Genomic DNA, 27,884 nt, shown 5'->3' with positions numbered 1-27,884 from the left:
TTATTGAAAATGTAAAAATGCAGAAAGTTTTTTGTGAGGGTTAGGTTTAGGGGTAGGGTTAGGGTTAGGGGATAGAATCTATAGTTCGTACAGTATAAAAATCATTATGTCTATTGAGAGTCCTCATAATGATAGCTGCACCAACATGTGTGTGTGTGTGTGTGTGTGTGTTAATCACCATAATGATGAATCAACCCTCTTGCACATTTTCAGATGGACTGGACTACAGCCTCATTTTCTACCTCTTCCCAGGAACTCAAATGACCAAGTTCAGCAAACTTATTTAAAATGCATAAAGGATTCACTGGACCTTAAAAAGTAGAATGAACGCATGAATGCATATTAATTGTTATTGTTACAAGGACATGCCAAGCATTTGTGGGCACGTGGTCTCAAACTGATAACTTATTAAAATTATATGAAGCTACATGTGTTACGAACACTCCCCTCGATAACCACCAGAGAGCGCCGTCATCCGAGTGTTAACTATTCTTATGAACTACAATTCCCATCATCCTCAGCGGGACTGATTACAATACACCTGTACCCAATTCATTGACTATTTAAGCACTGCAAACACAGGGCTCAGTCCGAAGTCCAACATTTCTGAGCGTTTGTCTAGTCTAGTCTAGTCTAGTCTGGTCTAGTCTGGTCTAGTCTGGTCTGGTCTGGTCTGGTCTGGTCTGGTCTGGTCTGGTCTGTGTTTGAACTACTGCCTGTTATTATCGTTTTGACTCACTGCTGCCTGCCTTTTGACCTTGATGTGTTCCTGGAATACTCTTTGTCATTGTTTGCTGCCTGCCTCGACCCTCTGTCTGTTTTGCGACCACGATTATTGGATTTGCCTACGCTGCTGTATATTTTGGATATTGACCTCTGCCTATTGTGTATTCTCTATGACCTTACTAGTAAAGCTGCAAATGGATCTACCTTCTGTTACTCCTGAGTCTGTTACAACATGAATTGCACGACAGTAAAACATCTATAGGCTATCTTTTACCCTTAAATTGTATGCACAAATGGGAAATACATCACAAGAAGTAATCTAAAACGTTTATTTTGATCTACTGTGAGGTATGACTGCTGTCACCTTGTGACATCCAATCACTGACTTAATACAAAATAGCGTGACACTAAATGAATAAGATTAATTTAGATGTTTTTTAAATCAATTAATCAAAAATATGACATTAAATCTAAATATTTAAAGAGATTACTTGTGTGCCCAGGGGTTTTCAAACTGGGGTCCAGGGACCCCTAGGGGGCAGCGAGGGGGTGCAAGGTGGTCTGCAGGAAAATCAAACGATTTTATAAATTGTATAACAGTAAATAAATAAATAAATAAATAATCTGCAAACAGGTTTGTGGGGGAAAAGAATGTCAATGATCAATGTCAAAGTTTAAATCTCTCCTTTCGTGCAACATAGTCTATATTGTATATGTTCATAAATAGGTATATGCAGGGCTACATATTGTATCTTTGAAGGGATTTTTTCATCTCCACTGTTGTTCTTTGCTTGCTTACTGGTTATAAAGGAACTATTTCCTATAAAGCTGCTTTGGAACAATAATAGTTATAACTACTAATAAATATTAATTAAACTATTTAACTGGTAACACTTTACAATAAGGTTCCATTCGTTAACATATTTAATGCATTAGTATATCATTGTTCAAAACATCTGGGAGTCTATTAAGACGATAAATCATAAAAACTACCAAATCATCACTTTGCACGGTCACAATGGAAATGTGTGTACAGTGTAGGCCTACATAATAAAGAAATTGTGATAGTGGATAATGGTGCCCTCTAGCGACTTTTTCAATTATTTCGCCAGTGCCGAAAAGACCAAAGTTTTACACAACAAGTGTAGATAAACAGTGCCCTTAAACATACGTTTGAATGGAAACGTCTTGCTTTAAAAATCGGAATTCCTCCATCAGTGTCTCTTTGTAACACCACTGTAACTCAATTCACACGCTGACGCTGGTGGGAGGATTCAACACAAACTGGGACTCAACGGGACTCTGCAAGCAGAGTTTAGGCTACTCCACACAAACCCGGGACACTCTTTGTCTTTGAAAATGATTTTGGTCAAATTTGTGTGCGCGATCATAACCAGATCGCTATTCATTCTGGTCTCTCTCATCGGGGTCTGGAGAGTGACAACAGTGAAAAATGACATATACTGGTTACTGACCTTCCTTCATCTGCCTCTGGTCGTGGAGATGATCATCACTTTAAAGCGAAGGAAGGGGAAAGGCTACAAATGGTGAACTGCATATACATTACATTTTAACTGTAAAAGATTTCAAACGAAATATTCTTTTTATGCATGATTTAAAACATGAAATCAAGTTCACAGATTCTCAATGAATTCACAGGACACCCCCAAAACATCTTCCAACATCTGTTGATCGTATTCTGTGAATCAGAATCAGAATCAGAATGAGCTTTATTGCCAAGTATGCTTACACATACAAGGAATTTGTCTTGGTGACAGGAGCTTCCAGTGTACAACCATACAAAAACAATACAAACACAGCAGCAAGACATAGATAATAATACAAAATAAAAAATAAAAACGTAATTATACACATACGTACAGACACACACATACATGCATACACACATACACATGGGTAGTGCAAATCTAATACAATCTGTTATGTACAGTGTAAATGTTTTTTTTTGTTTTTTTGTTTTTCTCAGAGGAATGAAATGGCAGAAGAGGTTGGATGTGTTGGTTAAATATAAGAAAGACTAAGCTGTGTATTGCACATAGTTATTGCTCAAAGGGGCAGTTTTAACTGTTCATGAGATGGATAGCCTGAGGGAAAAAACTGTTCCTGTGCCTGACAGTTGTGGTGCTCAGAGCTCTGAAGCATCGGCCAGAAGGCAACAGTTCAAAAAGTTAGTGCAGGTGAGTGGGGTCCAGAGTGGTTTTTCCAGCCTTTTTCCTCACTCTGGAAGTGTATAGTTCTTGAAGGGGAGGGGGGGACAACCAATAATCCTCTCAGCAGTCCGAACTGTCCTTTATAGTCTTCTGATGTCTGATTTCGTAGCTGAACCAAACCAGACAGTTATTGAAGTGCAGAGGACAGACTCAATGACTGCTGAGTAGAACTGTATCAGCAGCGCCTGTGGCAGGTTGAATTTCCTCAGCTGGCGAAGGAAGTACAACCTCTGCTGGGCCTTTTTCACAATGGAGTCAATGTGGGTCTCCCACTTCAGGTCCTGTGAGTGGTAGTGCCCAGGAACCTGAATGACTCCACTGCTGCCACAGTGCTGTTTTGAATGGTGAGGGGGGTCAGTGTTGGGGTGTTCCTCCTAAAGTCCACAATCATCACCACCGTTTTGTGCGTGTTCAGCTCAAGTTTGTTTTGACTGCACCAGACAGCCAGCTGTTTAACCTCCCTTCTGTATGCAGACTCATCGTCATCTCGGATGAGGCCGATGACAGTGGTGTCATCTGCAAACTTCAGGAGCTTGACAGAGGGGTCCTTGGCGATGCAGTCATTGGTGTAGAGGGAGAAGAGTAGTGGGAAGAGCACACATCCCTGGAGGGCACCAGTGCTGATTGTACAGGTGCTGAAAGTGAGTTTCCCCTGTCTCACAAGCTGCTGCCTGTCCGTCAGAAAGCTGGTAATCCACTGACAGATAGACAAGGGAACAGAGAGTTGGTGTAATTTATTCTGGAGTATAGCTGGGATGATGGTGTTGAAAGCTGAACTGAAGTCCACAAAAAGGATCCTTGCATATGTCCCTGGTCTGTCCAGATGTTGCAGGATATGATGCAATCCCATGTTGACTGCATCATCCACAGACCTGTTTGCTTGATAAGCAAATTGAAGCGGATCTAGAAAGGGTCCAGTGATGTTCTTCAGGTGGGCCAACACCAGTCTCTCAAATGATTTCATGACCACAGACGACAGGGAGACAGGTCTATAGTCATTAAGTCCTGTGATTTTTGGTTTCTTTGGGATGGGGATGATAGTGGAACGTTTGAAGCAGCATGGGACTTCACACTGCTCCAGTGATCTATTGAAGATCTGTGTGAACTCCGCGATGCGTTCTGCTCTGAACTGCTGAAAGCCCGGCAGATGTAACGCGCTGTCCGGAATGGCTTCACTCAGCCAGGTTTCTGTGAAGCACAAGGCAGCAGAGGTTGAAAAGTCCTTGTTTGTGCGGGTGAGGAGATGTAGTTCGTCCGTTTTGTTAGGGAGAGAGCGGAAATTTGCTAGATGAATGCTTGATAGTGTTGTTCGAAAGCCGCGCCGACAGAGACTGACCAGCGCGCCTGCTCGTCTCCCTCGCCTGCGTCTCATAGCGCGTTTAAACAACACAGCCGCGACTCCGACTAAAATGTCAAACAAAACGTCCGAATATTCAAAATGCGGGAAAATATTGACTGGTGTATGCTGTCGAATGTTCAGCAGTTCGTCTCTGGTAAAACTGACTGGAAAAAGATTACTAAACACAGGACAAACAAAAAAAATAACAAAACAGTAGAAGCGCTCCACACCGAGGCGGCCATCCGCGGTGCCATCATGATGTAAAAACATAAAATAAAATCTACTGGGAATGAGATCCCAATAGCTTCAATTCAACATTCAGAGATGAATTTCTATATTTAGATATTCCTTCCTCCCCATCACCAACATCCTGCTAAACCTATTGTTACAGCTGAATGAGTGCATGCATGTGTGAAGGAACATACAAAACTATCCTTGCAGAATGAAAAATGTTCTCATAATTAACTCACCCTCATGCCATCCAAGATATGTGTGACTCTCTTTCTTCTGCTGAACACAAACAGAGATTTTTAGAAGAATATCTGAGCTCTGTAGGTCCATACAATGCAAGTGCATACTCTGAAGCTCCAAAAAGCACATAAAGGCAACATAAAAGTAATCCACAGTGGTTTAATCCATTTCTTCTGAAGTTATCTGATCTGTTTTGGGTGAGAACAGACCAAAAAAACAAACAAACAAAAAACTCCTTTTTCACTCTAAATCGTGACATCAGCAGTCTCCTTGGCGATCATGATTTCAAGCTAGATTACACTTCCTATCACCATCTAGCACACTGCGTCAATCACTAGGAAGTGTAAGCGAGCTTGAAATCATGATCGTGCCTAAAGACTGCAATGACAAGATGTACCGTGAAAAAGTTTTTCTGTTCTCAGCCAAAACCGATTGGATCGCTTCAGAAGACACAGATTAAAAACCTGGAGTAATATGGATTATTTTATGCTGACTTTATGTGCCTTTTGGAGCTTCAAAGTTTTGGCCACTGTTCAGCTGCATTGTATAGACCCACGGAGTTAAGATATTCTTCTAAAAATATTTGTTTGTGTTCTGCTGAAGAAAGAAAGTCATACACATCTGGGATGGCATGAGGGTGAGTAAATGATGAGAGAATTTTCATTTTTGGGGGAACTGTTCCTATTCCATTACTCCTTTAAAGCGAACTGGGACTGTAAAGCTACAAAATCACTAAAAGCTCAATTAAAGTGATCGATTTGACTTGTGCGCTATAGTAATTTATGTTGATACTTGCTGAAAATCGCATTGAGGGCACATATATAATAAATGGTCCTAATAGTAAGAAAGGACCTAAATGTAGTAACGGTCCTTGATATAATACAATTTAGTAAATGTGATAAAGACCCAGCATGTAATAATTTTTGGTCCCAAATGTACTGAAGTTACCTTCATAAACTATACATTAACATCATTATACTGAGTATCATTATCTGTCAAAAATGAGTGAGTAAACATTATATCTACTTGTTTACTATTATATGAAAACAAAAACTTAAACTAGCTTTCCTTCTGGCGCATTTGTATATATTTAGGACTGAAAGTTATTACATTTTGAACCAATTATTGCATTTGTGCCCTTTACATCATGTCAAAACATCCAAATATATCACATGATGATTGGTCACAAGGCTATTGAGAACCAGTGATGTAGGCAAAGTTGTCAAACCTGGTGTTGCATATCTTGAGGTGTCATGTTTGAATGTGCACAAGCGCTAATTAGATTTCTATTAAGCCCAATGTGCAAAGAGGAAGGTTTTTAGCAAATAGTGACTTAAATCTTACCCGGCTTCTCACACAAAACTACTGCATGGCTCAGAAGGCTTGGAATATAGCATCATTTGGATCACCTTTATGATGCTCTGTTCACTTTCTTTATATGAAAATAAACTGATTCAACAGTCCTGTTAAATCTGGTTTTGTGTTACATAGATCATACAGATTTGAAATTATATGAAGGTGAATAAATGTTGACTTTCATCGGTGGGTGAATTATTCCTTTAATCTCTACCGTAGAGCAAAATGAATCGCCTCTTCAGATTATGCATTGTTTTTGTGTTTGTGTGAAGTCAGTCAAGCCTAATTATAGTCATATATTAACTGATATTCCATTTGAAATTCTTTTACCATTTATTAAACTCTTCTGCTTTCTGGTGTCTGGCAGTGTAGGAAATTGGACTCACTGGAGAATGTCAAGAGCATTGTTGCGCCCCTGACTGGCACCATGGATAATAAAACACCCAAGGTAATCTTGCAAATGAATCTCATATTTGTTTGTTAGTTTTAGACTATTAATGTATTGTTTATCAAAGGCACAAAAAGTTACTAATGCTTTGACTGCCATATATCTGCATATTTCCTATGGCCATAATGACAGAAAAGTTTTCCTCAGAATGCAATATGCAACACTGGAAATGCAGCAGTATTTCTCTTGAATTACAATTCTAGGAATTGTAAATCTTTAATAGAGAATATTTCATGATACATTACTGGCTTCTCAGCCTTCCCATCACCCTTTACTCTAGTTTTGGTGGGGCTCCTTTTAAACGTTGCTATTGTTATGTTTTTAATGGAGGATGTCCAAAATGCATTTTGACACTCACGGTAGTATGAGTAAATACTGGATATTCATTCTGTCTGTTTTAGTCTGACTAGACATTATTATTGGACCTTATTTCTCACTCTGTGACAAATCAGACCCCAGACAGCCCCTCTGGAGCAACCAGGGATTAAGTGCCTTACTCATGATTACAGTATTGATAATTCAGCCCTTGTGGGATTTGAACCTACAACCTTTTGGTTAATAGCCCAGGTCTTTAACCACTGCAGCAGGGTCAACATGCACCATGGCAGTCCTGGCTTACTTAGTGCCTTAGGTGGGATAAGATTTGACCCCCCCAAAAAAATAAATAAATAAATAAATAAATAAATTTTTTTTAACAACTTAGTTGTTCATTTCATATGAGTAAGACATGTTAGTCAAGTGGTAGTTTTCATTTAATATGCAGGAGGTCTGACGTTCAAATCCTGACATAGTATACAGTATATGACATAATCAAAATAATTGATTTTAATGAACTTAAATAATTAATTAATTTTAACATTACCTTTTGTGTTCCATGAGTCATATGTGTTTGGACAGATAGACTTTTCTGTTTAAAGCAAATGATCTTGAATGCACTGACTACATTTTTAGACACATAGAGTTTTAGACACTTTGTAAACCCTTTTTTAACCAACAGTAAACATACAGCATAATTATCAAGCACTACTGTATATCAAACCACCCCATCTTCTTTAGTCTTTCCTCTGAATCTGAAGTCTGCTGAACTGTTGTGTTTAGTAGGAAATGATTAATGCATTGAATCTTAAGTCATGCTTCTTGGGAAATAAGAAAATATTCCCCTTTATTCTCTGTGGTGTGATTTGTTTAGTCATAGTGTCCAATTTATATCCAATCTTTGTTTGTATACATGTGTGTGTACTGTATACTGTACACATACTGTATGTGTGTGTGTTTGTGTTTTTCAGCATCTGGAACACTCTCTCACCTCTGTTTGTCTGAATGACTGGATCCTTGGTCTTCACCAGGTTCTACTCATCCTTCTCATCTTTGGAAAGTGGCTCCTCCCACTAGGGGAAGGAGTAACTTGTGATGAGCTGTCTCAGCTTCTGCTCATCTTTATTGGCACAGGAGCAGATATTTTGGAATTCACCAGTGAAACTGTTTCTGATGTGAAGTGGGTACTTTTTGTTCTCTGTTTTTAGACAGAAGCCTGGCTGAATGACAGTGCTCATACAAGTGTTGGGTGATGTATATCGAGTGTATTGTTAGAGGTATGTATATGATGGATGCTGATGTGTGCTCTATGTATGGATTTGAGTGATGATTGTTGCTGGGCATATTTTCTTTTAGGAAAATATCAGGATAAAAAACAGTTATTGACAAAGGTTACTGCTGAACTTACAAGAAATCACATTTTCCAACTTCCGGCCAAAAGCACCAGGGCCATAACTACCACTGACATTCGGAGACTACCATTGCTGGAATGTGTTCCCCCAACATTCCGATTAGTGGTCAACTAATATGGGCCTTACAATGGCCAATTCATAAGTTCCCAATGGACTCTTTTCACAGACTGTGATGACATATTTCCACCTTAATTTGGCAGTGTAAATCTAGCGTACTTTTATATTTGTATTTTTATGTAATAAAATAAAAAATATTTAATGTGATTGAATAACAGTATTCTTTGTGTTGTATTACCTTAGCATTTATTTAAGAAAACAAGCGAACCAGGGGGCCTGGGTAGCTCAGCGAGTATTGATGCTGACTACCACCCCTGGAGTCGCGAGTTTGAATCCAGGGCGTGCTGAGTGACACCAGCCAGGTCTCCTAAGCAACCAAATTGGCCCGGTTGCTAGGGAGGGTAGAGTCACATGGGGTAACCTCCTTGTGGCCGCTATAATGTGGTTCTCTCTCTCGGTGGGGCGCGTGGTGAGTTGTGCGTGGATGCCGCGGAGAATATCATGAAGACTCCACGAGCGCTATGTCTCCGCAGTAACGCGCTCAACAAGCCACATGATAAGATGCACGGATCGACGGTTTCAGACGCGGAGGCAACTGAGATTCGTCCTCCGCCACCCGGATTGAGGTGAGTCACTACGCCACCACAAGGACTTACAGCGCATTGGGAATTGAGCATTCCAAATTGGGGAGAAAAGGGGAGAAAAAAGATAACTAGCCAACCCTGTTGCAATGGGGTTTGAAATACAGCTGCGGAGGGAGTGACAGTAAATTTGGCTCTTTATTTATTCCTCTTTTGTAAACTCACGGAAACATAATAGTGGGTGTTTATCCTTTACTGTAGGAGCAAATGAGAATGCAAAAATAATATTTGCTATGGTCTCCCATGTACCTCTATAGAAGTGTACCCTACTATAGGGTACTTATGCATTCCAACCAGGAAATTTGAAAAGGGTCCATTCTTGTTACCACCAATCCTAAAATGTGATTACAGCTTTGCTATATATTTGTGTTTCCCAATCCTGGTCTGGGAGTACTAAAGCCCCTTATGGAGTGTAATATGTTATAATAAAAATAAAAAAAGCAGGTAGAATTTTTTCTTTTGTTTTACTTTTCCATTACAAACTGCAAAGAGTTAAATATAAGGTTTCAAATAATGTGACTAAGTTCAGCTTTGTGTTTTTTTCTTATTAATTATATGTATAATACAAATGGCACTGTTTAACTAAGAATGAGTCATCAGTGTTGATTGTTTGTGTTGCCTTAACATACTGAGTGAGAAGTACTTGTGATAAGTGTTTGATTGTCAAAGAATCTGGTCTCTGTAATGCCAGTCATAGTGCTTTGCAGAACTAGACCCAAACACATGAGTATTATGTTCACATCTTTACTAAGTATCCCATTTAGATGGATTTAAAACATTTATGCTACTTATTATAATTTTAAAAAGTATTTGAGTAATATTTTTCTTTGCCATGACATTAAAAACAAATGAAATGTGTTTATTTATAGTATAACACTATGTAACACAATTTTTGTTCCTGGGTAGTAAGTGTTATTTCCTAATTGCCTCAAAAGTATAGAAAATGGCTATTATTCCCCACAAACTTTGCTTTTGTGTCCAGGACAGTGATATTTTGAAATTTAGAGAAAACGGGCGAATTTGTGTCTTTTCGTTCACATAAAGTCTGAAAAAACAACATATGAATGCAAAAATGTGGTTCGATGAAGACACCAGCTTTGACCTTTGCCTCAAACAGCTTAGGGAAGAAGTCTTGAAGGTACTTGAAGGTTGCTGACTCCTTATCTACAGCTCTGACAAATTGTTTCATAAGGCCCAATTTGATGAGCAGTGGTGGCATCAGCACCTTCCGGGGCTCCACCAGTGGCTCCCACTTGATGTTGTTCCTCCCCACAGAGAATTCGGTCCGCTGTGGCCAGTCCCGCCTGTCGTAGTGCGCCTTGGTGTCCCTGCTGTCCCAAAGGCAAAGATAGCAGGGAAACTTGGTAAACCGCCTTGGAGACCCATCAGGAATGCCACGATTTTTAAGTCTCCTATGACCTCCCAGCCATACTCATCATACTTCAAGGCGTCCAGCAAGGTCTTGATGCTGTTGTAATCCTCTTTGAGGTGCACCGAGTGAGCCAGGGGAAGAGACGGGTACTTGTTACCATTATGGACCAGCATGGCTTTGAATATTACTTTAGTATAAATACATGTTAATTTGGATTCATATGTTGTTTTTTTCTGACTTTATGTGAACAAAAAGACACAAATTCTCCCATTTTCTCATTGGAAATAGGTACATTTCAAAATATCACTGTCCTGGTCACAAAAGCAAAGTTTGTGGGGAATAATAGCCGAGGCATAAGCAATTAGGAAATAACACTTACTACCCAGAACAAAAAAACAAACCAAAAAAAAAGTTACAGTGTAATCATAGCCAAAACTCAAAGTTTTGCAAGTGTACTAGGACAAATCTAGTCCAGAGAGAGAGAAGCTCGTTTAGAACTGCTAATGTGTCATTAATGCAAACCTTTATAACAGTCTTCCCTGTGTTTTTATGTGTGTGTTTGTATTACAGGGACAGCAGCCCTCAGCTGGTGTATATAATCCTGGCAGTGTGGATGTGGAGTGTGTTGCAGTTTCCTTTACACCTGGCAGGTTAGTAATCAACTGTTTAGCTGTGTTTAACTATGTTTACCTGGTTTTCCTTAACATCTCACCATCAAACACATGTAATAGCATGTTGCTTTAACAACACAGCAAAACAAGTAATCTGACCTACAAAAGAATTCTAGATCCCATCTATCACTCTTGCAATAATGAAATCCACTGTCTATGGTTTCCTATTTAGATATCTCAAATCTTTCATCCTGCTCCATCAAAAGTATTTTTCTTACCCAGGGTCTCTTTAGTAAGTGCTTTTGAGCTCACACAAACTTTTGGTGTATTGTGTGTTTTGGGACTTGAGGTTTGTTCGTTTTGTCTGCTACACGTATTTAAAGATAGCCAAACCACAAATAAGAGGTGAGGGGTGGATTTTCTTGGATTTTTTGGACCATTTGTCTTGAATTTAAACATAAAACATTTTCTCTAAACATTTCAACAAACATACTGACTGCTCACTGTTATGTAGTCTGATCTCTATCAGTTTTATCCTGAATAAAAGAGAGAAATAAGTCTCACATTTTTATTTCTCATAAAAGCTTACAACTTCATTTTCATAGCTCATACTTTCTAACAGAAGATCTTTCATTTGCTTTATCAACATGAAATGAATTATAACGTATGGTCTAGCTTTTGGACTGCGTGTGTGTACATACTGGTATGTATGTACATATTAACATTTTTTACTGATTCTACTATTAAACAATGAAAAACAAAACACATACAAACAGAATCAACATTTAACCCTCACACTCCCTCCTCCAATACCAAGTTTAGATCTTTGTCTCATAATCTCTTAAGAGAAGTTGAAGTTCCATCCCCCAGACTCTGAAATAGCAGGGAGTAATACACTGATGCCTCATGACCTTTTCCAAAAGCAGTAATCAACACTCCCAGAGTATCTGCCGCTTTAGAGGGGTGTAAACTACTCCCGAAAACAGTACAGAGTAGGTGGAACAGCTGTAAATACTTATAGAACTGAGATCTGGGAATCCCAAAATGTTGAACCAAATTTTGAAAGGATCTCAACACTCCACTCTCATATAGGTCCGAGTGTAGTAACCCCCCTCACAATCCACTCTGACCAGCAAAAAGGGGACTTGTTGATACATAATTTGGGGTTCAGCCATATGCTCAAGGCAACATTTAAATAAATGTCTGAATTAAACACTCTGGACACTTTTGTCCACACCGAGTGCAATGTGAGACAACAGGATGTAACTTAACTTCTCTGATTATTTTGATAGAAAGGCTTTGCAATGGCGAAATAGGGGCAAGAACTTCCTGTTCAATACAAAACCAGGGAGGTGCTCTCTCAGGTGGAAGAAACCAATGAGCCAAATGTCTGAGACCGAATGCATAATAATAAAACAAAATCTTGTGTAGGTCTAGCCCACCTTTGTCAATTAGCCTATGTAACTTATTGAAATGTAATCTGGGACGCTTACCATTCCAAATGAAGGACTTCGCTATGCTATCAAATTGCTTGAAATAAGAGAGGGGGACATCTACAGGGAGAGATTGTAGCAGGTCATTGAATTTTGGAATACAATTCATTTTAATAACATTAACCTTCCCAAACCCGTTATTTTCACTGTATGAAAGCTTCTGAGCTCTATTTTTCATAAGTATAGCATATCTTATCACAGTTATGCTGACGATTCCCAATTTTATTTCCCAGCGAGTGTAGACAAGAATTGTTCATCTGAGAATGCCCTAATTGCTTCAAAGATATTAAACATTGTTTAGCAAACAATTTCTTACAATTAAATGAAAGAAAATCCTAAGTTCTGATTTTAGGTTCCTCCATGTCCTCCTTACCTGGCCTGGTTGCCCAATTAGGTCTTCTGTCGTCGAATGTACAAGATCATTTGAGGAGTCTTGGAGTCATTACTTTTCAACAAGCAGATCAGTGCTGTTGTCAAGGGTAGCTTTTTCCACCTGAGATCTATCGTTAAAATACAAATTTTCTTTCTCATAAGGATTTGGAAATTGTGATCCACTCACTTATTTCATCAAGGTTAGACTATTGCAACTCATTATACATTGGTCTGCCCCAAACTAGGTCGCCTACAGCTTGTTCAAAACACAGCAGCTAGGCTTTTAACAGGGTCAAGAAAGAGGGATTACATATCCCCAGTTTTAGCATCTTAACACTGGCTTCCAGTGAAATTCAGGGTCGATTTTAAAATTCGGATTTTTGTCTACAAGGCACTATCTGGTCTCACGCCCCAATATATCAGTGACCTTCTACACCCTTACTCCCCCACCAGAGCGCTCAGGTCTTCTGATCAACTTCTATTGAGGGTTCCTCATTGCCGCTATAGATCTAAGGGTGACCGTGCCTTTTCTGTGATAGGTCCTAACCTATGGAATAGTCTCCCTTTCCATGTGAGGTCAGCTTCATCATTAGCCATTTTTAAATCTTCTTTAAAAACATATTTTTATTCTGTGGCTTTTGAATAGATCATTGAACAGGTTGAAATGAATTAATACATGATGTTGTATTTAAATGTTTTTATTTATTTATTTTATTATGTTTTATATTTAACTTTAAATCAATCTGTTTTTATATATTTTGTTTGTTTGATCTGTAAAGCACTTTGGGTCAACTTCTGTTGTTTTTAAATGTGCTCTATAAATAAAGGTTACTTGACTTGACAATCATAGATAAATGTAATGAAGCCCACCTGCCCACATCGCTCGAAAACCTTTTTATTAGGGGATCAAAATTAACTCTAACTAAATCAGACAAATTTGCTAGGAATAAAATGCCCAAATACTTAATACCCTGTTTGGGCCACTGGAAGGCACCCGGCTAGAAAGCTGTTACTGGGCAGTACGCTGTCAGAGCTAAAGCTTCAGGTTTAGACCAATTAACTCTGTATTCTGAGAATTTAGAAAAGGAATTAATAATTCTGTGGAGGCAAGGCATAGATCTAGTGGGGTCAGAGACGAATAATAAAATATAATCTGTGTAAAGCAAAAGTTTATGCGCCACACCTCCTGCCACCACCCCTGGAAAATCATCTTCCCTTCTAATTGCGGCTGCTAATGGTTCCAGGGCAAGACAGAACAATAATGGGGAAAGAGCGCAACCCTGCCAGGTGCCCATATCCAGAGTAAAATAATCTGAAATTAATCCATTTTTTTTGTACCGCCACTACCAGGTGTCTATAAAATAACTTAATCCATCCAATAACATTATTCCCGAACCCATATATTTCCAAAATATTAAAAAAATAATCCCATTTTACCATATCAAACACCTTTTCGGTGTCAAGAGAGATGGCAGCGACCGGAGTCTGATCATTCGCCATGTGAAGTGTCAGTGTTGCTCTAGGGGGCTTGCACACATTTGCTTCACTATGATCAAGGAGTCCATCAAAAGATTAAAGTCTCCTCCCAATATTATATCATGAGGGGTGCCAGCGGCTTTCAGCATCCCTTCAAGATCTATAAAAAAGCCCTGATCATCAGCGTTTGGTGCATAAATATTAGCCAAAATCAACTTTTGCCCCTGAATTTCTGCTAAAACAATAATGACTCTTCCTAATTTATCTTTAATCTGTTTGAGACATTTGAATTGTAGATGCTTATTTATCAAGGTAATGACTCCCCTGCTCTTACTTGAGCCAGCACTAAAGAAAACATGTCCACCCCATATCTTACCAAATTTTTCAGCTTCCTGCGGGGAAAGATGCGTTTCTTGAAGAAACACTATATCATATTTCTTGTGTTTAAGAAAAGAAATAACCTTCCTTCTTTTTATGGGGTGCCCCAACCCACTCACATTCCATGTGGAGAGAGACAATCCACTCATATTAACATTTGACATTTTTACATATTAGAAAAAATAGATTTGTGTGTCAAAAATAAAATGATAAAGACCACATTCCAACATTAGTGCAACAATCAAACCCCGAACTTCCCCCAGAACCAAACAAACAGAAAAAAGAAAAATGTGCGCATTAACCCCGCGCTCGATGGCGCCAACCAGCGTCCATCCCTCTAAACTCAAACAGTCGATGTATGCCTATGAGAGTCCCCGTGACAACTTTGCCATCGGACTGCTCAAGTCCAGTGTTTCTATACAAATTTTGTGAGACAGAATTATAATCTATAAAACAAACTCCAGCCAGTAGGCTGAATAAACACAAAGAACGTGTAGATTCATTCACAAAACTGTATCGAAGGTGTGTTCCTCCACAAAACAAATTCCAGCCGCTAGCGGAACCGGCACAAAAAAAAAAGAAAAAAGAAAGCTGTTCAGTTTCCTCGGACAGTCAAATGAATGTTCAGTGAGCCGGCTGTATCATAAGTACAGCAGATGCCCTAATCTTTCCAATGTCCTGCAAAAAATACTCCACGAAACTCCAGCCAATAGGAGGCATAAGCACAAAGAACGAGCAGATTCATCCACAACTGTCCCGAAGGAGTGTTATTCCACAAAACAAACTCCAGCCACTAGGCGGAACCAGCACAAAAAAAAAAAAAAAAATGGCGTCCAGCTTCCTTGGATGGTCAAGTGTATATTTAGCGAGTCAAGTTCACTTGGGGGCCACATGAGAAAGACACCATGACTTCCTCAGTCTATTGATTTTCTGAAAGACATCGCTTGTTGTGGGCATGCTTAGTATCTATTCTCAATTTGCAGCAAAAGCGATCTTCCGTTGATGTAAGATTTTCTTGCATTCCTTGAATCGATCACGTTTCTCTCTTGTCGAATTCGCAAAATCTGGGAACAAGAAAATGCTGTGATTCATCCAAGAAATCTTTCCTTTGCTCCTCACCTCGCCAATTCATACTGAATTTGGGATTTTCCTTAGTTGTCAGTTATAATCATCAAAATTAAAAGAAATAAACATTTGAAATATATCAGTCTGTGTGTAATGAATGAATATAATATACAAGTTTCACTTTTTGAATGGAATTAGTGAAATGAATCAACTTTTTGATGATATTCTAATTATATGACCAGCACCTGTACATGATTATTCTCCCATTATGTGCATTCAGATATGACCCTCTGATAGCCTTTTAGAGGTTTTGAAGTTACTCTGATCTGAGATCATGTTGTTTATTAGCCATTTGGTCACTGGAACCTGTAGTTGCACCACAACAGATCCTCGATCAGCCTTTCAAGAAACCCTACATTTTAACCAGAGAAAGTTACAGCACATGTAAATAAATCTACTTGCAAACCTGTTTGTCTTCCAGTGTTGAAATAAATGTGAGGTATTGTATAGTGTGTCCAGCTGTATTCTCTATGTTTGTGTGGAATGATCTCTGCTGATTATCTGACCCTTTGGTTTCAATGGCTATTTTAACATTGTGGGGGGAAAAAATTAGATCAATTTTTTTCTTGAATTCTTACTCCCAATCTCACACTCTTTCTCTCACATTCACCTTTACCCGTACAGTATCTCATAATTTCCTGCTTGTCTTCCAAAAGCACACACACTGGGTTGATTGATTGTGTCTGTGTTTACAATTCTGTCTTCTGTAGCACCGTCATCAAGCTGTTCTTGAAACATACGCACAATCTTAAAACAGGAATACACACATTACTTTCATCAGAAAGCAGTGTTATTTTAACCAGTAGAGGAAACAGAAACTGTTTTGAAAAAAGACCAAAAAAACAGAGACCAACAAAGATGTTTATTTTAAAATGGACAACTAGGAGTCATTTTGCCTACCGTGCAGAAAAGGAAAAAAATTAACCAGCCTAAGGTGGTTTTATGGTCTTAGCTGGTCTCCCAGCCTGGGCATAGTTGGTGTTTAGCTGATCAAGCTATTGGTCTCCAAGACTGACCAACTGGCAAGTCCCCGAAACTCCTCTAAAGACTGGTTTAGATGTTATTTTTTTAATTGGGTAGTGTTCAAGCTTGTATAAGTACATATTGGTGCAAAGAAGTGCCTGAGCTAATGCTTGCTTAAACATGTTGATCACTTGCTGTTACTGTTACTACAAACCCCAATAGCTCATGAGTATTACTTACATTTTTAACTTAGGGCCTGAACCCCAGCTCTAAGCGATTCAAATATCTTAAGAATCAGTGAAAAAGGGGACCTGGGTAGCTCAGCGAGTAAAGACACTGCCAACCACACCTGGAGCTGCGAGTTCGAATCCATTGTGTGCTGAGTGACTCCAGCCTGGTCTCCTAAGCAACCAAATTGGCCCGGTAGGGTAGAGTCACATGGGGTAACCTCTTTGTGGTCCCTATAATGTGGTTCGCTCTCGGTGGGGTCGCATGGTGAGTTGTGCGTGGATGCCGTGGAGAATAGTGTGAAGCCTCCACATGTGCTATGTCTCTGCGGCAGTGCACTCAACAAGCAACTGAGATTTGTCCTGTGCCACCCAGATTGTGGCAAGTCACTATGCCACCACAAGGACTTAGAGTGCATTGGGAAATCCAAATTGGGGAGAAAAAAAAGGAAGGAAAAAAGGAGAAAATAAAAAAGAATCAATGAAAAAACTTGACAAGGTTTTATTTTTAAATTATTATTACTACACTTCTCTCTGGAATTATTTATTCTGATTGGTAGTTTTAAGTACAATGGCCTACAGTGTTCTCAACCTTATGAATATTTATGAGAATAAACAGGCTTATCTTTTGTGCCACCCTTTAAGTGGCAGCACTTCTAGAGCTTTAATAGACTGAGTCTGATTCAAGTTACAGAAAATACAATGACATGGACAACGGGAGTATTTATTCTTTTACAATACACTTTGGACTTTTGTTCAGTGATAAGGATGGTCATATACTGTAAGTAGCCTACATCTGCATTTAAAGGAGTGTAAATTTCATGAGACTTGGTGCGTTTTAGATGTATTATCTAATATCATTCAACATAAGGAACAGAAAGTTAAAGAATAGCTAAATATTATTGTGTTTAGTTATTCATACCCGGTGAAAGGTTCATGGACAAACTCATTTATGGCCTGTGGTGAGATCACATTTGGAGTGACTATAAAGAAAGCATGAAGGAAGCCTTCTCTTACACACTCCATCACTCGCTGTTTAAACAAAGTAATGATCAATTTAAAAGAAAACTTAATATTACGTGACACCCATAGTGTTTCCTGTAATGAAACTGTTTTTCAACAGTTTACAGACACTCTGTATCATGAGGGAATGCCCGTGAATTTGATTTTGAAGTTTTCTGCATGTTTTTTTTTTTTAGGTCAACACAATGGGAAATGGCTTGGAAATACCAGAAAGCAACAATCGCATGCTGTCACGCTGACTGAAGAATGAATGGGTCAAGTGTTTGTTCCCCAACGCTCCCTTTTACAGCAGCGCAGAATGCCAGTTTCTTACTGATTAAACAGTGTAGGACAGCATTCTCCAACATCAAACACTGAGCTCATTACGTTAGATCAAGATGTTCTTAAAAGATGTAACTCAGGTTTTTATGTACTGTATATATATATATATATATATATATATATATATATTTTTTATTCCACTGCAATTTTCTGAGCGATAACTGCAGCAGTGTTTATGCTGTCTTCATTTATGGCAAATAAGCTAGGGGTTTACCTCCTTTTAATTTGGCAGATACCCAACATCTGTTCTTAGTATGTAAGATAAAAGAACATTTTAATTATGGGTTTCATTTAACGATCATTCCTGTAACACAGAACATTTCCATGTTTCCATCAGGTTTTCATAAATTTGAAAAAATATTTAACTAATAATTTTAAAGAGAAAATACTGTATGTGAGCTAGTATTCGTTCTTGGCAATCAACTGAACAAATTTTAAAGCATTTCACTCTTGTCTGAGCAGATGTTGCCATTTTTGTCTATCTTAGCAATGGATTTTTATGAATTCTGTAATGTTTGTGGTATCAGTTGGTTTGTTGCAAACATTCACTTCTGTTAGGTACAAATATAGAAATCAATATATTAATTTCAGAATATTGTTAAATAAAAATAAAATTACTTTCAAATGGACAAAAGCTAATTCTCAATTTCTCACCGACAGAAGACATCAGTCCAAAATGGGATCCTACAAAGTGCTCTTTAATGAGAACACCGTTTATTTGTATATTTGACTTCAGGTCCACAAAAAAATATATGTTTTATTTACAAACGGGTGTTGTATATAACATACAAAACAGGATAGGAAAAGACAAACAAAAAACAGACAAACAAAAGTAGAAAACCCACTCAGTTAACAAACTTAAAGTTAATTATTGCGTGTCAAAAGACTCAGATTGCATTACTGCAGATTGGAGGAGTGTCTACCCCTCCTTCCATTCTGGATTAAGAAACAACTCCAGGAATTTTAGAGTTAGATTCATTATAACCCCTGAACTTACACTGCATTGGACCATGTATGTGTAAAACATGGAGCGGGAAATAGAAGATCTGTGAGGTGCATTTATATCTTGAGGTTACTGGCGGGAAGAGTGCTCTTATCCAGATCATCAAAATAGGGGTGTGTCATTGCTTGCCGTGCCGAAATCCTCTTCGGAGGGTCATAAATCAGCATTTTCTGAACAAGAGAATGAAAGTGAACATCAAAAGAAGAGACGAATACAAACAGTTATGTAGTATGTCAGGATGCCCTTTTACCGAGAGCAGATCAATGCCATTCTTGTCCAGGTTTTTCACTGTGTTGGCCAGATTCCCAGATTTCCACTTTGGGAAGGTATTCTTATAATCAGGCAGCGACTCAACATCTGGCCAAACCTCATTATTAGGGGTTCCCAGAGTCCTACACACAAATTAAACTATCAATATTACAAAAACGTACAATGTGCAATATAAACATATATGTCCCAATTTGACAAATTAGAAATCAGAGACATGCCTCTTTTGAAAGCCAGGAGCTGGTCCTAGAACAAAAATGCTATTTCATTTGTAGTAAACTTTATTAGCAACTGTTGTAAACACAGAATCTTGGGCCTCAGACTGTAAATGCAATGTGTACTGTTACCTAGTAATTACCTAAACCAGTGTAATGCAAAGGTACGTTTCCAGCAACAAGCAATTTGTCTGTTGGTGTTGTGTCTGCTTAGGACAGTGTTACTGCTACTTATAAGCATTGCACTTGCAATTTGTCAGCCCTAAGTGGCCATTTCCACACTTTCCAGCAGTACAGTATGATATTACAGGATCTAAAAAAGGAAGTGGATGTATGATTATTGTGCATTTTGAGTTGTGTCCAGGCCTATGTATGCATATACCTGAAGATCCTGAAGAGCTGATCTATTTCTGAGTCTCCATGGAAGAGCGGTTTCTTAGTGGCAAGTTCGGCAAAGATGGTACCAATACTCCAGATGTCTACAGGGGTGGAATAGCGAGAGGCCCCCAGCAACACCTCTGGAGCTCTGTACCATAGAGTGACCACCTGTACAATCACAATGTCAACACATTACACACAGACAGTATGTCATAGAATGACTTAGTGCTATTTACCCTGTATCAGACCAGCTGCAATCTCTGGGAGACAAGATAAAAAGTTCTAAAGTGTGTGTGTGTCTTATTTTATATAACAAAATAATTGTGTTATTTTTAATTAACCTTGTTCTTTAAGTTTTTGTTGGGCTGTTTCAAAAACAGCTAAAGCTATTGAATCTTTATAAAAGTGCGATGGGATCTGTATGTGTACCTACCTCATGTGTGTACACTCTGACTGGCACTCCAAAGGCACGTGCCAGCCCGAAGTCTGCCAGCTTAATAACACCTTTATTATCGATCAGCAGGTTCTGTGGCTTCAGATCTCGATGCAGAACCCTGCGACAGTGGCAGAAAAGAATCCCCTCGAGAATCTGATACAGGTAACTCTAGAGACAGAAGACACAGAGTTTCTATCACAAAAGTATCACTTGCTTTGGGGGGGGGAGCATAGAGCAGTGTTGTGTACAGTACATTCAGCCATCAGTCAGACTCGAATACCTACTTCATATTGTACAAATCAAAAGCAAACAAACTGATTTCAAACAAAGAACAACAGAGAAACAGATATTTGAGAGTGAAAAACCTGAAATAAAATTATCTAAATAACAGCTAATAAAAAAAAATGGTAACAGACCTAGTCTTTAACAATGTAGCGGCTTGTGTGTCTTGTTAGCTGAACTAGTGTGTAATACTGTAGTGTGCACAATAACATCTCATTGTACAGACAGTTCAGTTTGACATTTCTTAATCTCTTAAGTCACAGGGCCTGAAATTCAGTGCGGGATTGTGGGTATTGCGCACAATTTTAATAATCCCCGCAAGCTCCGCGTTCATAGCGTGGGAAATTCCAGCACACTTTTATTCACTTAATTTTTTTTTTTTTAATTTGAAATAATTATATTTATTTATCACACATTATACATTTGCACATATACAGTGAAATTCTTTTTTTCACATATCCCAGCTAAGCTGGGGTCAGAGTGCAGGGTCAGCCATGATATGGCGCCCCTGGAGCAGACAGGGTCAAGGGCCTTGCTCAAAGGCCCAACAATGGCAACTTGGCAGTGCTGGGGCTTGAACCCCCGACCTTCTGATCAGTAACCCAGAGCCTTAACCGCTGAGCACTTGCACTTTACAACGCATCTGCAAATTATTACATCAATAGATACAGATGAACAAATCAAATCAATAAACTTGTTTTTGTATCAAACTGTAATTCCAGAAGATGCGCGAGTAAATCCACTCTGTCTCTCCCTCTCTTTCAGCAGCGCGTTGAGCACTTGAGTTTAGTTTGAGTGCGCGCAGTGAGGGAGCACTTTGCCACATAGTTTCTGAATTAAAATGTTACAGATGTAAAACTTTTAATTCGACATTAAAATGGCATTATACTGTCTCAGTTAGCGAGCGACGCGATACAACTATTGCTCCTGTTAATAATTAACAAAGCTGTTAACATTGCAAGCTGACTTTGGAGCGATCTATAGTTTTGACGCCTTTCATATCTTGGTGCTCCATCCATCACTCATAATGCAGCACATTTGACAAGAAAGGTAGAAATAGCAAAAAGGCTTTGTGTACCAGCTGCATGGTGAAGAGAGACACTTAATCACCGGTTACATCTCTCATCTCCATCCTTTCCATCCAGGGTCAGAAATTAACAGTGGCTCTGGGCAAAAATGCCCCCAAAATTCAAAATATGGTGGCAAAAAATGCCCCCGCAAAGAGTTTGTTTTATTATTAACATCTGATATTTTTCACGGAACTTTGTTTCGTGCCGTCCGTTGTGCAGATGTTGCCGAGTCAGTGGCGGATGCTCACGCCATAAATGCGCACAGACTGGCACTCTGCTTCTCGCGCTCTGCATCAGTTCAGTGTCATGCTCGCGCTAAATTACATGACCGTTCGGACCATTTATTCAAAATATACTGTCCTAGTGAGTAACACTGTCGCTCCTGTGCTACTTCATCGGCTCATCTCACGTATCTCTGTTTGAAAAGCCTCTTCACCAGCTCGAAGCCAAAAGTGTGTGAAGGATGGAGGTTATACTGTATATTTATTAAGTTAATCAGGTCTGAGAACACAATATGATGCAACCAAATGCTACAATATAGTTAATAATAATATTATTAACAAAAAATACTATCTGGAAAAATAGCCTTGATGTTAAATAAAACATTAATAATGATACAATAATAGTTTTACATTAACCACTTTCAGTATATGAATCATATCTCTGACTAATTTTCATTATGAAACGTTTATTTTTGCATTGTTTTATTCAATTGGCAAGAGTTGCTACGTTTTTTTTTGTTTTTTTTTAAAAGATAGTTGATCCAAAAATGAAAATTCTCATCATTTATTCACCCTCATGCCATCCCAGATGTGTATGACTTTGTTTCTTCTGCAGAACACAAAAGATATTTAGAAATATATCTCAGCTCTGTAGTCCAAACAATGCAAGTAAATGGTGATCAGATCTTTGTAGCTCCAAAAATCACGTAAAGGAAACATAAAATAATCCATAAGACTCCAGTTGTTAAATCTGTATTTTCAGAAGTGATATGATTGGTGTGGGTGAGAAACAGATCAATATTTATTTCATTTATTACTCTAAAACTCCACTTTCACTTCCAGATGTGAAAGTGAAACTAAACAGGCACCACATGTGACTTTCATGATAAAAAAACACCTTCTCCCCCACACCTATCATATTACTTCTAAAGATATAGATTAACAACTGGAGTCATTTGGATTACTTTTAATGTTTCCTTTATTTGATTTTTGGAGCTACAAAGGTCTGATCACTACAGAGCAGAGATATTCTTCTAAAAAACTTAATTTGTGTTCTGCAGAAGAAAGTAAGTCATACACATCTGGGATGTCATGAGGGTGAGTAAATGATGAGAGAATTTTTATTTTTGGGTGAACTAACCCTTTAAGCTCCTCAGAGTTAGTGTATTCGAGTTCGTATTTTAATGGACTTATCATAGACTCGGATGCATTTTTACTCGGACTTGACTCAGACTCGAGCCTTTGGGACTTGGGATTTTTTGCAGAGTCTATGGCATTTGATTTGTGATGCAATTAACAAAATAAATAAATAAAAATAACGAAACAGAAATTAATGGACACTGTCTGCAAGCAATTGTAGCACCCCCTGATGCTGTAGACTTGCCAGAGTTTGTTTCACCGTGTTGAGCAAACACACCTGCAGAGCGGCACACTCAGTCAACCAATACACTTGACTGTTACTACAGAGACTGCTGTATAACATCGATTACTGAGGTGGCTGGCATGACGAATACATAAAGATAAGTATGTAGCCAATGTACTAGAAACTACAAGGCAGTTTCTCATGCCACGTCACCTGAAAGCTGGTAAAATCATATGCTGCGTTTGTGCAGCCAAGACGGTGCTTGCATTGCGGTTTCGTCGTGGTTAAGAACTTCATTAAGTCAAGTCACCCACATCATGTCAATGATGTCATGTGCTTAGCGTCTGCACTCTATGTCGTCCTGTCAGTCGTGTAACTTCTCAGCAAGTTACTACTTTCGTCATACACCTAAAGCATATGCTTTCATTCTGAAACCACTTTTAAGTTTGTTCAGCAGGAAACTAATCATAAAAAAGGTGTTTTTGTTACATTTATATTGACAATTGAGTTTTCTTAGTTGTGAAAGTTAAAATAAGCTTAAAATATTGATGTTGAGTTTACGGTTTCAATTTGAATTCAGATTCATGAACAGATTCATTCGGACTCTGACTGTTATGGACTCTGTCTTGAGTCCGACTCGGCCCCTTTTGGACTCGGACTCAACTCGATTGTTTAAAGACTCGGACTCGACTAAGCTAGACTCTAACCCAACACTACTCCTCATTCCAAATCTGGAGAAATGCTTTTATCTCCTCCTCTGTGTCAGTGCATTAGTTTTGTAGGTTGTTAATTTAATATTTGGAAATATGTGAATGAGAAAAAAAAAAAAAAAACATTTCAGTAACAAAGAACATCAGATCATTGTCCAACAATATGCAATATTCTCTGCACCTTGACCAGCATGGGGTCCATATATTGGCCTGATCCGATAGAGTCCAAGTACTTCTTTAGATCCATAGACAGAAACTCGAACACCAGGTACAACTTTGATTCCTGCATCAGTACATCTAACAGGCTGTGAGAAAGGAAACCAGCAAATAGAATAGGTGAGTTCATACATTAAACAGTAATCATGGCACCATGAATTCTTCTGGAGACATACCCTTAAAGGGGTCATGACATGCATTTTTTATTATTTTAATATGTTCCTTGAGGTTTATTTATAATTAGTCAAGTATTTGTAAAACAATTAATGTAACCCTCTGTCAGAAACGCTCTGTAAACGGCCACTGTTATGACCTGCTCTCTCTTCTCGCGATCTCACTGCTCACCACTACTGGCTGGGCTTCAGAACTAAAAAAATAAATTAGGCATGGATGTGCTGTTGTGGAGGCAGTCAGATGCAAACCTTTACCACAGTTGACATCACAATGTAGAGAATGAGGTGTTTTGGCAGCTTGGTTTCAACAAATACTCTTTTTGCAGTGACGACAAGAAAGTTTTGAGATCTTAAAGTCACAGTACGGCTGGGCAATAAACTGATCTTGATATTTAGAATCAGAATATTATAGAATCTTTTTATCATGATAAATCCACGTTATCGATGATAAGCTTTTGAGTACTTTTTCGATATTTAGCCTATGTTCTACATCTAGATGATCAGGTGCATGTCGCTAAAAACGCAAGCAGTTCTGCTTTCTCAGAATGTATGAAGTTGCTACGTTAGCTACGCCGGTCACCGTGGTCTGGGTCCAAACCCTGGATTGATTCCATCCGGACCACAAGACTTCATGATGACGGTTGCACCCTCTCATCGTCTCTAGTGAGCAGTGTGACAAAGCAAAGTGCTGTGTACACCAGCGCTGATCTTTCTGCGCTATATTCTTCAATATTTTCTCTAGCACCGAACGTTTAATTTATGCCCTGTCCTGCATGGTTCTAGGAAACAAAGTTTGATTTGTGAGAAAACAAAATTGTGACCTGTTAAATTCCCCACATTTAATATAAAAGGTACACACACAAAAAAAAAAAAAAAAAAAACATGATTTTTTTTCCCCATTATTACAGAATTTACGAGGACCCATTTCAAGCAATCTGACCTGAATGACATATTAGCACAGACCATTTTGCTTGAGGATCAAATTAGTCGCCTATTAAATGTGGTAATTGTACACAAATGTAAAGAATTGAAATCCATAGTTCACCCCAAAAAAAACAATTCTGTTATCATTTACATAATGTTGTTCCAATATGAAAATCCATATCTTTCTTCTGTGGAAGATGTTGGGCAGAATGACAGCATCCATCACCATTTTCTTTCATGGCATCTTTTTTTCATTCAGTAAAAGTGGATGGTGACTGGGGCTAACACTTTGCCTAATATCTCCATTTGTGTTCTACAGAAGAAAGAAAGTCATATGGGTGTGGAACAGCATGAGGGTAAGTAAATGACATTTGCAATTTTCAGATGAATTCTCTCTTTAATTGTATCTATTGAAATGTTGTAATATATGAACATAACTGAACATTTTACAAGCTTAACACAACGAGATCGAACACACCATTTCTCAGTTCACAGCCCCTTTAGGTTGTCTTATTCTTGTCACGTTTCCTGCTGTTCTCTGCGAGTAAATATCAGGACAACTTGATATTTACACACAGGCTGGTGTCTACAAGACCTCTCTCTTACCGTACAACATTGGGGTGCTGGAGCTCCTTGAGGAGGGAGATCTCTCTGACCGCAGTGCTGGGCACCCCCTCTTCCTCACTTTCCAGACGGATCTTCTTCATGGCCACCACCTGCCCAGTGGTTTTATTCCTGCCTTTATACACCACACCATATGTACCTACAGAAGAAACACATAGACATCAATGGAACGCTTGACTGAGGGTTTCCATAAGACTCCTTTCATGCAGTGTTTGGCCTTGAAACAAATTGTATGTAGTTTTTGAGTGGGTGAAAGTGCATACAATAGCCAGCTAAAGTCAAAGGTCACGTGAGCCTAAAATACTGATGACAAGCGCAAAAAAAAAAACTTAAAACTTACCTTCACCAATTTTCTCTATCTTCAAGTAGTCATCCATTTTTTTCTCACAACTAATTTATGAAGCAAAACAGAATAAAGTAAATGTTCATTAATGTCAGCACAACATCTCAAATTACTCAGTATGTCATACACAAACTTATAATCCGTTTTATTATGTTATCCCCTTAATCATATTTGTTGTTTTGAATTGACTCCTTAGTGTATGCTAGGTTCTACTTCTAAAGGTTAATTAAAACAAAAACTTTATTAACAAACTTGTTAAAAGCAGTAGCTCATGTTTGAGAACCATTCAAAGCAAACTGATAGAAAGGCATTTTAAACAGATTTAAAAAAATCTGACCTTTTTTACTGTTAACATTGACCTTATAAAACAAAATAATAATCATCAGCATCTTTCAAAAAAATAACATCTCTGCTGAGTTAAAACATTGTGTTTATAAAGACATCAAATCATATTTAGTTAATCAAATTTTACCCGTTTAACAAAAAAGGACTAGGCCACGTTACACCAAGATTAGACAGAAAGACGTTTTAAAACCTAAAAAGGGACACTAATGAACTAGTAAAAACCGTAAACTTTTTTTTATTATTATTGTTGTTATTTATATGTATGTATCACCAACGCAAAACAAGCAATTATTCTGTATTTTGAATCGCATGAGCAACTGTAAATTAAAGGTCTCGCGAGTCTTTGCCGAGCAGGACCTAACGCAACTTTAAAAAGTTTGAAGGTCGGATTTAAAACAGGTTACCATTTCCAGAAATGAAAACATACCTTTTGGAATTCTATACAATCAGAATGAATGTCCAAATTTCCCTCTTTTCCTCAGATGTCCAGATACAGTTTTTTAGAGGAAAGAGCGTGCGGATGTTGTATGTGTCGCTGAGCTCTGAGTTCCTTGATTCAAACTAGCCGCGAAGGCGTAATTCAAAAGCGACCAATCAGATCTATCTTTCGTCTTCAAACGAGCCAATCAGAAGATGAGGCGGTTTGGAGCGGGAGCAGAGCGTCTGGCTCGAGTGTGAATGTGCGCTTGCGCGTTTGTTTATTTATTTTTCTGTGTTCCGTGTAGATACTAGTAGTGTGTAGAGTCTGTAGAAGTGCAGAAGCACAACGTGTCTCTTTTTCATTTATAGATACAGTCCTAAAGTCTAGTTTTAGATTGGTCAAGGCTCAAAATGATGAAGGCCAAGGAATTTACCATTCAAATAAGTTATATTTGTTCATTTCTTGTATGCCTACATTTGTTGTCAGGCCTGCCACTAGGTAAAGGTGTGTGTCTGACTGTACATGTTTGCTGTGTG

General features: G+C 38.5%; 2 protein-coding genes across 2 annotated transcripts; one reads left to right on the top strand and one right to left on the bottom strand.

Annotated features, from left to right (window-relative positions):
* Positions 1-2,085: 2,085 nt before the first annotated feature.
* LOC127410808 (transmembrane protein 26-like) lies at positions 2,086-11,023 on the top strand. Its single transcript, XM_051646014.1, has 4 exons — positions 2,086-2,273; positions 6,496-6,571; positions 7,858-8,066; positions 10,939-11,023. Exons 1-4 carry the CDS (start codon positions 2,086-2,088, stop codon positions 11,021-11,023), a joined length of 558 nt encoding a protein of 185 aa, XP_051501974.1.
* Positions 11,024-19,017: 7,994 nt separating this feature from the next.
* On the bottom strand, positions 19,018-27,500 carry LOC127411402 (cyclin-dependent kinase 1). The gene is made up of 8 exons (XM_051646938.1): positions 27,355-27,500; positions 26,580-26,629; positions 26,222-26,378; positions 24,484-24,607; positions 20,654-20,824; positions 20,225-20,388; positions 19,611-19,752; positions 19,018-19,530 (listed from the first exon to the last, which is right to left on the bottom strand). Exons 2-8 carry the CDS (start codon positions 26,614-26,616, stop codon positions 19,417-19,419), a joined length of 909 nt encoding a protein of 302 aa, XP_051502898.1. The 5' UTR covers positions 26,617-26,629; positions 27,355-27,500; the 3' UTR covers positions 19,018-19,416.
* Between the last annotated feature and the right edge of the window lie 384 nt (positions 27,501-27,884).

Source organism: Myxocyprinus asiaticus, chromosome 20 (assembly GCF_019703515.2).
Source record: "Myxocyprinus asiaticus isolate MX2 ecotype Aquarium Trade chromosome 20, UBuf_Myxa_2, whole genome shotgun sequence".
Taxonomy (NCBI): Eukaryota; Metazoa; Chordata; class Actinopteri; order Cypriniformes; family Catostomidae; genus Myxocyprinus; species Myxocyprinus asiaticus.
Note: the sequence above shows the minus strand (reverse complement) of the source record. Positions and strands in the feature narration are given on the sequence as shown.

Excerpts from the sequence above, each read along its gene's own strand:
- LOC127410808 (XM_051646014.1), top strand. The coding sequence starts at position 2,086 with ATGATTTTGGTCAAATTTGTGTGCGCGATCATAACCAGATCGCTATTC. Across the intron at positions 2,274-6,495 it reads AAGGGGAAAGGCTACAAATG|GAAATTGGACTCACTGGAGA; the intron begins GTGAACTGCATA and ends CTGGCAGTGTAG. Across the intron at positions 8,067-10,938 it reads GAAACTGTTTCTGATGTGAA|GGACAGCAGCCCTCAGCTGG; the intron begins GTGGGTACTTTT and ends TTTGTATTACAG.
- LOC127411402 (XM_051646938.1), bottom strand. The coding sequence starts at position 26,616 with ATGGATGACTACTTGAAGATAGAGAAAATTGGTGAAG. Across the intron at positions 26,379-26,579 it reads GATAGAGAAAATTGGTGAAG|GTACATATGGTGTGGTGTAT; the intron begins GTAAGTTTTAAG and ends TTTCTTCTGTAG. Across the intron at positions 20,825-24,483 it reads TGGACCCCATGCTGGTCAAG|AGTTACCTGTATCAGATTCT; the intron begins GTGCAGAGAATA and ends TTCTGTCTCTAG.